This window comes from Lygodium microphyllum, chromosome 22, assembly GCF_053477565.2.
Source record: "Lygodium microphyllum isolate KBCC chromosome 22, Lygodium_microphyllum_v1.1.10, whole genome shotgun sequence".
In the NCBI taxonomy this organism is placed as follows: domain Eukaryota; kingdom Viridiplantae; phylum Streptophyta; class Polypodiopsida; order Schizaeales; family Lygodiaceae; genus Lygodium; species Lygodium microphyllum.
Genome location: NC_141156.1, coordinates 134,606,891 through 134,616,133, shown reverse-complemented (window position 1 = coordinate 134,616,133; position 9,243 = coordinate 134,606,891). Strand labels below are relative to the sequence as shown.

Here is a 9,243-nt window from a genome sequence, read left to right as displayed (position 1 = left end):
AAGTCGTGTTGGAGAGCAGGTTGATATTGCGCCAACCCTTGCCCGTGAACCTTCTGCCTCATGCTTTTGCACATTGTAAAGCTTCCGTGCCTTCGTGCCATCGTGTAACACAACTTCGGGCCCTCAAGAGGGGCCCTCTGTTTTTAGCCCCCTCTCAGTTGTTGTTTCCTCATGCCATGTTGTGATACACTTCCACAAGCTTGTGAACAAGCTGAGTGGTTGGTAATACCCCATGACGCGGGCTTCACGGGTGGGTCTCCCCTACCCCCAAACAGATCCATGGCGGGTTCATCACAACACCTATACAGGGAGTAGTAGTGACTCTGAGCCCTACTTGGTTTCCACTCTACATGTGCTTTCCTATACTCAATGGTGAATCCTCATATGTGCAACATCATGAGGGTGTAGTCCCGAGATGTGCCTCAATGTTCTATCTTTCTATATCATGGATACAAAGGATTCCTTATTGATATATCTTGTGTCTTTCCATTGTGTCATTTATTTGTCTCATGACAACTAATAACTTGAAGTCCCGTGAAGATCCATAACACCCCCTCCCCTCCCCCCCACCTTCAAAAGAATTAGACAGGCGATAATGAGAGGCCTATAAGCTTATCAAGCTAATAAGGTTTAAAAACCTTATTTTCAAGCCCTAAACTTTAATGATAGCAGAACCCCCCTCCCCCCAAGAAAGGATCGAAGAAGCACAATGGTGGCCAGATTGACGCCCCCTCCACCTTCAAAAGGATTAGACGGGCAATGATGAGAGGCTTATAAGCTTATCAAGCTAATAAGGTTTAAAAACCTTATATTCAAGCCCTAAACTTAAATGATAGCCTTTCTTTCTTTTTTAATAACCTTTCTAGCTTATAAGCTTAGCTCATAAGCTTTGTAAGGCTTCAAAGATTTATTCATCGTGCAACGATCTAACTACAACAATTTAGGTACAGCAACAATGTTGGCGATAAAAATCGATGGCTAAGAGAGTGTTTGAAGGTGGTGTGGAGGTCACCTAATCTTGCTACTCACATCCCTAGGAATTTATTCCATTATGAGATAAAATCACTTTTCTCCTATAAGCTTATCAAGCTAATAAGGTTTAAAAACCTTATATTCAAGTCCTAAACTTAAATGATGGCCTTTCTTTTTTTTTAATAACCTTTCTAGCTTATAAGCTTAGCTCATAAGCTTTGTAAGGCTTCAAAGATTTATTCATTGTGCAACGATCTAACTACAACAATTTAGGTACAGCAACAATGTTGGCAATAAAAATCGATGGCTAAGAGAGTGTTTGAAGGTGGTGTGGAGGTCACCTGATCTTGCTACTCACATCTCTAGGAATTTATTCCATTATGAGATAAAATCACTTTTCTCCTCCAATACTACTATTAGAGTGGTTTTGCTTATGAGGTAGTGGTTTTTCTTGCTTATTCAAAAAAAAAAGAAGCCTGAGAAGTCTCTCTCACCCCTTTTCTCTTCGAATTTGTACTCCCTTAAAAACTCCAAACTTGAAGCCAAAAACTATTGTGTTGAGCTTTCGACCATAGAATATTTGATGCCAGGAGGCATATTTCACGGTGGATTCCGTGCCACGGTGGATTCTGTGAGGTTTTACGATGGATTCCGTAAACTTTGATGACCGGGGCTCATACACAAAGTGGATTCTTTGTGCAAGAAGTTGATGGGGACGCCTGTCCTTTTCGAGCGTTTCATTAATTTAGTGTGTACATGGGTGATTCCATAGCGGGTGATTTCGCAAAAGGCATATTAAATTAATAAACGTTTATGAGTTTAGAGTGCGCACTCCTAATAAATTAAGGTTAGGATTGATTTCTAACCAGTTGATTTATTTATGTAGCTGAAGACTGCTAGGTATTCACTTTTGTCGGTTTAATTGTATTATTTTACTAACGATTGTGAATGCTTCAATTGATGTGTAGAGATAGCAGCAGTGGCGGAGGAAAGCATTGGAGGATAGCGAGTATTCGATTTATCATTTATATTTTGATAGGTGCCACACCTATATTTTGTCACGCCTATTTATTGAGGCGTCGGATATTTATTATTATTTTGTATGCGCATGGGCGCACGATTATGTTATTTCTACTTGGACATTGTATTGGGCATGCGAGACTCTTTGGGCACCGTCCATTAGCTTTATTCCTATTTTGTGTTAAAGCAAACTCAAAAGCTAAAAGCTTGCTATTTTGTAATTTGGGCTATTATTTGAGCTTGAAGATGATTAATACATAAAATACATGCTTTGTGGAGCGCTCACACAAGGCATGGGGGGAGATTGCACCCAATTGGTCTCTTGTTCATGTCGTTCATGCTTTTTACATTGAATTTTGTGCAAAAAGTAGAGTTCTATTGTTCTTGGGGACCGTCCGGCATTCACTACGCAAGCATACAGCATCCGATCTGCGCACCAATATTGGGATGAAACTTGATGATGATGATGGTGCAACCTTGCAAGATAGATGTATGTCTTCTCTTCAATCTTGACGAGTTAAACAATCCTACACTCTAATACCAATGTTGTAAGAATTAACTGTAGCTTAGCGAACAAAATTGAGAAACCAACAACTTGAAAGAAAGAAGAGTTAAGAGACAAGAGTGTACGAGAGAAAAACTGGGTACAATCATTCCTCCATGCATTGAGGGGGCATTTCCCAATGCATATATTTGTAATTTTAGATTATCTTATTGCCCAAGTTACATTGTAAGCCTTACTTTGAGGCTGTTGCTTCGGACGACTGCTTTTTTTTCAAAAGTTGGTCCTAAAAATATCATTCTCTATCCTATGCTTATAATTTTACAACAAAATAATATTATATCCTTTTCTAAGCTTGTTTACAAAATAGTATTTCAATAAGTCATTTGCGCATGTGTACATACAATAATTGTGTGTTATGGAGCACTTATTAAAATATAATAAATCCACACTAATGAAATATCAATCAATAAATAATCATTGTGCACTAACTTGCACTCCACCCAAAATAATAATCTACCAATAGTCATGCGTGGCACCGATCGCCTTGCACAATGCGATCGGTGCCACGCATCCCCACATGCCAATAAAAATTCATATAAAATGAATACTAAAATAAATCATCAAAACTATTTTTCATAACATTATTTATCCTCCCTGGCACCCCATGAGATTCCAACAGCCCATTCACTTTCTATAGGCTCACCCAAGTAGCTCAAACACAAGATTGGATCCAGAAGGTTCTCATGGTACATAATGGCACCCTCCCCATAGAGCTCACACCACAATCCAAGCTTACTCATGATCACCTTTCTAAATCCTCCCACCTGTTGGTCTCTCCTATAGGCTCACCCAAGTGTCACAAGCATCCTTACCCGCATATATCCTCCCTCCATGTAATTACTAGCTCCCAAAGACCTCCCCACAATCTTCCATCCACATACTCTGCTCTACCCTTAGGCTCATCACTTAGCTCAAACACAAGATTGGATCTAGAAGGTTCTCATGGTACATAATGGCACCATCCCCATAGAGCTCACACCACAATCCAAGCTTACTCACGATCACCTTTCTAAATCCTTCCACCTGTTGGTCTCTCCTATAGTCTACCTTCTTTTATACTACCTCCAAGTCCATGAGTTACTTTAATTCAATATGTAAGGTATATTTGCACAATCAAAAGATTCACCTTCAAGTGCTCTGTCCGTCCCAATAGATTTTCCCCTAGGGTAAAGGGGCCAATAGATTGTCATCTATCAGTCCTTCATTATTAAAAAAATTTCCAAGTGAGTTGAATAAATATTTTTTAATAGTCAAACTATTTAATATTATATATAGAGCTCAAAAAAAGTATTGGTATATTTTGATATTTTTATCAAGTAGCCTTAGTTACAAACCAAAGGTTCATAAGAGTGAGGCAATGAGGGGTCAATAGAGTGACACTCAAGGATGAATTGTTTGACTTAAGCTCATCTGCAATTTTAAAAAACTCATATTATAATGTTAAGTGACTCAAAGAGCCACATCTTTCTAGTAAAATTGTCAATCAATTGGGATGGGGTGTTTTCCTTTTGGAGGGCGCTATTTTATTGGCCCCCTTTACCCTATACTTTTACCAAGTCCAAGATTGGCAATGTGTACAAGCGCAATCAAAACATGTATTTTCACCAAGTACCGAAGCTGTGTGCAATCTAATGCTTGCATTGAACACATTCCCTTAAGCTTCCCAGCCATTCCTATGAAGCAATCCAGATAGTCTCATACTTCAAATGTATCAAAACAACCATGATAGGTTTTATGAATAATATAGTATATGGTCACCACATATTCGCATAAATAATTATAACATTATTCTAAGTTTTCCAATTCTGTTTCTCCAACCATCGACTGCCTAATCTTACACCAGTCATTACGGATTTATGCTCACCACATCGCAGAATAGATCGATCCAATGCAACAAATGCACACCAATCACGAGCTCTCTCCAGAGACTCTCTCTCTCTCTCTCTCTCTCTCTCTCTCTCTCTCTCTCTCATTCTACCGAGGAGCCATTCTTACTACTTCACGATGAATGAACAATTTCCTGAATCCACATAAGGCGACCAAAACAGGATGTGATTAGGCAACAATGGTGCATAAAATGCCGTCAGTCAGTTATTACAAGTCATCATCGGGGCTAGGTATTCTCGATCCCGATGTGCCAGAATAAGGTCAAAAAATGATTTCCTTGTAAGGTCTTCATAGAATGGTGAAAATATGTTGCGGAGCGGAGTGCACACAAAAAGATCCTTAGAACCCTTCGTCTCTGCTGATGCTATCGGGCTCAATATAATCAATGTAATGGTTAGTTAGGCAAGATGGGGAATCAGGTTGCGAGCAACCATCCGAGAGCGACCTTAATGTTATGCTTGGTATTTAATATTGGGTACTCTCCTCCAACGTATGTATAGTGTTGGTTTGAACTTGAACAAGCAGGTAAGAATAAATGGCAATGGCTCCCTCTCTTTCTTTACTGCTTGGGCAAATGCAACCAAGCAGCCCCTGATAAAAGCAACAGTTCCTTGATATCTACTGCTTCAGCTCAGGCATAATTTGCTCCAGTTGGTGCACCACCTCACCCATCTCTGGCCTCTCTAAAGCAGGTATCTTCACACAGGTCATGGCCAGTTGCAAGGTGTTGATAAGCTCATCATCTCCTGGAGCTCTCCCTCTCATGATCTCCAAGTCAAACACTTCATGGGTCCATTCTTCCTTCACAATGGAGGCTACCCAGTCCGGAAGGTCCATCCCATTCTCTCCAGATGTGCCTTCTCCTGGTGCTTTTCCTGTCAAGAGCTCCAACAACACTATCCCAAAGCTGTACACATCAGTCTTCGGAGTGGCCTTCCTGAGCTTTGTCAGCTCTGGTGCTCTGTAACCCAGGGCCCCAGCTGTTGCTATCACATTGGAATTAGCTGCTGTTGTCATGAGACGCGACAGTCCAAAATCAGACAGCTTAGGATTGAGATGAGAATCCAGTAAAATGTTGCTGCTTGTGAGGTTTCCATGGATTATGCTTTCCTGATCATGGAGGTGTGCAAGTCCACGCGCAGTGCCGATTGCAATGGTCATCCTTGTCTGCCAGGTCAGGGGTGCTTCAGGGCCTCTTGCTGCCAATTCAAAAAGCTTGTCAGAGGTAGGCACAAAATACATTGCATCACAGTCTACCCAGCCACACTCAGCTATGCATGTGATCCCTCACTCGCAGAAACCCATGATGCTGTAATTAACAATAAGGGAACTATGATGGAAATTTGTCTAGACTCTGTTGTGCATGATGACAGATAGTTGGGGAGGCAATCCTTACCATGCAAAAAGGCAGCGAGGCTCCCTCCTGGCATGAAGTCAAAAATGAGAAGCTTCTCATCCTTGGGTCCCCAGTAGTAGGCCCGGAGCGCGAGCAGGTTGGGGTGACGGATGCGGCCGAGGGCGGTCACCTCCACTTCAAAATCTCTCTGGCTCTTGACGATGCCTTCTCTGAGTCTCTTGACGGCCACCTGGTTCCCATCCTGGAGGGTAGCCTTGTAGACGGTGCCGTACGTACTCTTGCCCAGAACCTCTGCAGTGGCAGAGAGGAGGTCGTCTGCTGCAAAGCCCAACGACCCTTCGAAGTGAACTAGCTTGCCGCCGATGTCTCCTCCTCCTCCTCCTACTCCTCCGGCAGCTGCTTCCTTCTCCTTGCCCGGGCCAGCCTGCAGGCCCGTGCTCTTGTCTCCAGGGAAGCCCGCCTCCGATTTCCTGCAGCAAAACAGGAAGAGAAGAGAGCAGACGCAAAGAACCAGAAACACAACGATGACAATGCCGATGATTAGGAAGACCAGGCTAAGGACGCTGAATCTCTTCTTAGGGCTGGAGGAAGATGGGGAGGCTCGGGCGGGAGTCTTGGTGACCGGGCCAGAGGTAGGAGCCGGGCCGGGAGAGAGCAAGGAGGCGCTGCATGGGAACGCGGGGCCGTAGCCGCAGAGGCCCGGGTTGCCCACGAAGGCGCTGGCGTCAAATCGGCGCGCCAGCCCGGGAACGCGCCCGGTCAGCCGGTTGTAGGAGCAGTTAAAGTAGGTTAGGTTGGCCAGGTGTGAGAGGGAGGCCGGTAGCCCCCCCGACAAGTTGTTCCTCGACAAATCCAGTGTCGATAGGTGGGTGGCGTCCCCCAGCTCCTCCGGTATGGCCCCACCTAGCCGGTTCCGCGACAGGTCCAGGCTGCCCAGCGCCACGAGCCGCCCGACACCTGCCGGTATCGCCCCCGACAGCATGTTCCGAGAGAGGTTCAAGTACTCCAGCCGCGTGAGTGACGCCAGCGTTGCCGGTATCGCGCCGGATAAGTTGTTACTGCTCAAGTCCAGCCGCCGCAGCAGCGTCGCGGAGGCAGCTGCCGACGCCGGTATCAGCCCCGTGAGGCTGTTTTGGCTCAAGTCCAGCGCCTGCAAGACTAGAGAGAGGGACGGCGGCACCGCACCGGTAAGCAGGTTGCGGAAGAGGTACAGCCCCCGGAGGTTGCGGAGAGCCGAGATGGAAGACGGGATGGTGCCCGCGATGGCGTTTGTGTGCAGGCTGAGCTGGCGCAGGCCCACCAGCTGGCCTATCTCCGGGGCCAGGTTCCCGCCCAGGCGCTTGCTTGGCAGGTGGAGCGCGACGACCTGGCCGTTCGCACAGCGCACCCCCGTCCACGTGCCGCCGCAGGCGCCCGCCACATCGTTGCTGTCCCATTTTGCCAGCACGCCGTTCGGGTCCATGAGCGCTCTCTTGATCGCCAGCAAGGACGCCAGGTCGGAGTCCGTTATCAGGCTCGCTTCTGCACTGCCGCTCTTGCCCTCCGCCACCTGATTAACCACGCCACATAAGAACGCCAGCATCGTCACTGTACTGAGCAGCTCGAGCTTGGCCCGCCACCATTTTTCGGGGTCCGCCATGGCCGGAGCTAGCTAGGGGCGCTGCAGCTTGCTTTGCTAGCTCCGACAAGCAGAAGAGCTGAGCGTGCTCTCCCTGTAGGTGCGGGAACAGCTCTGCTGTTGATGCAGCACGGGCGATTAAGCTTCAACGGGGAAAAGAACCTGTGTCGCTCTCTCAAGTACTCATTGCGATTCATACGCTAGGTGTCTGTTCGTTCATGCACTTCAAAGCTTGAGAGAGTGAGAGAGAGAGAAAGACTAGCAGCAACGAGCTTCTCACACCTAAGTACTAAACATCCCCCAACGTAGCGAAAAAGCTCGTATCACAAAGCACCAAAACACATTTAGTTACTTGGACGAGCAGCTAGCTAGCCAGCTTTCCTCGCAATCTGCTTCAAGCCACAACACCTTGACACTAGCTATAGCAGTACTGCCTGCCTTTCACCGTGTCCTCTATGCTAGGTATACCTAGGTCTAGACGTATTTGTATATCTATATCACTCACTCCAACACAGTCACTGGCTTCTCCTCCTCCAACGAAATGGAGATCACGATCTAGCTTCAATCAGAACCCGCATGCTACGGACTCCGAAATATAATTGTCTCTTTTATAAAAATAAAAATAAAAATAAAAACCTCGCCCTAATACCACCCACCATGATCGACTGCTGATGCCTCGGACAACGCATTAAATCCCAATCCCCTCGTCCTTTCATGGAGTCGTCTCTAAATTTAGCATTGACGTCAAAATGGCAGGGAGTATGGCCGCAGTACCTCGGGTGACGAGCTGGTATGAGACAGGAGTAAGTAGTAAGTACTTACTCTTACGCACGTGCCACGAGGGAAGGGCCCAACGGCTCTTGTTGAAAATCGGATGGGCGGCCGTCAGTGCCGCCCACCTTCGGGTCATTTTATTCTTACGTTATTTAATCACTGAGATTACAGTCAATCTCTCTTTTGGGCCAACGGCTCTCTCTCTCTCTCTCTCTCTCTCTCCGTATAGGCCTATCTAATGTTTGATTAACAATCTCTGCCAACGGTTCATCTTTTTCTTCTACCACTCCCGGGCTACTAAACGCTCTCTCTCTCTCTCTCTCTCCCCCATTCCATGTCCTCTCCTGGTATCTCTCTCTCTCTCTCTCTCTCTCTCTCGGAATTCCTGAACCCTTCTGACCCCCCTCATGATGATTATCGTGCCACCCCCTCCCCACATCATGACCTTTTGGTCCTCGAATCTTTGCCTCCTTCACGTCCCAAAGCTCCTCTTTCCGACCCTTCCCTGCAGCCTTTTTACCTTCCTTCCTCAAGTCGCCTGCATCCTCAGTCTCCCCGTCAAAGTTAACAATCATAATTAAGGAGCAATTCAGCAACGGATAAATCGTGCGTTACTTTTGTAATCTAAGTTTAACGCACCCCAGGACCCCATGCCCCCGGCCCCCTCCCCCCCCCCCATTCGGACGCTTCCACATTCCTTCGTTCCGTCCCACTTCTCTACGGATTTGGATGCTTGTATACCCCCCCACAAAAGCCGTGCCACGCGTGGATTAGCAATACTTTCTACGAGTCCCGCGAAATCAAAGCCATGGCACGTGGCACAAGTTTTCATCTTTCATACAAGACTTACAAAATCCTGGACTATATATAGCCTTTTCCCATCCCATGACCTCCCAACTACATTGACATTGGAGTTGACTTTGTGTGGAGCTTTCCTCATCAGGGCTTTTAGAGCCATGCTTTCCTCCTTGTGGAGCCTCAACTTCTCTCTGCGCACATTCCAATTCACTAAAGGAACATCTCTCTCTCACCTAGGCATTAGGAGATCCA

General features: G+C 46.1%; 1 protein-coding gene across 1 annotated transcript; it reads right to left on the bottom strand.

Moving 5' to 3' along the window:
- Positions 1–4,572: 4,572 nt before the first annotated feature.
- On the bottom strand, positions 4,573–8,005 carry LOC148017649 (putative leucine-rich repeat receptor-like protein kinase IMK3). The gene is made up of 2 exons (XM_087662874.1): positions 5,841–8,005; positions 4,573–5,643 (listed from the first exon to the last, which is right to left on the bottom strand). The coding sequence occupies exons 1-2, from the start codon at positions 7,438–7,440 to the stop codon at positions 5,063–5,065; spliced, it is 2,181 nt and encodes a 726-aa protein (XP_087519000.1). The 5' UTR covers positions 7,441–8,005; the 3' UTR covers positions 4,573–5,062.
- Between the last annotated feature and the right edge of the window lie 1,238 nt (positions 8,006–9,243).

Coding starts and splice junctions, on each gene's coding strand:
- LOC148017649 (XM_087662874.1), bottom strand. CDS start 7,440: ATGGCGGACCCCGAAAAATGGTGGCGGGCCAAGCTCGAGCTGCTCAGT. Junction 5,644..5,840: donor CCTCGCTGCCTTTTTGCATG/GTAAGGATTGCC, acceptor TTGAATTGGCAG/CAAGAGGCCCTGAAGCACCC.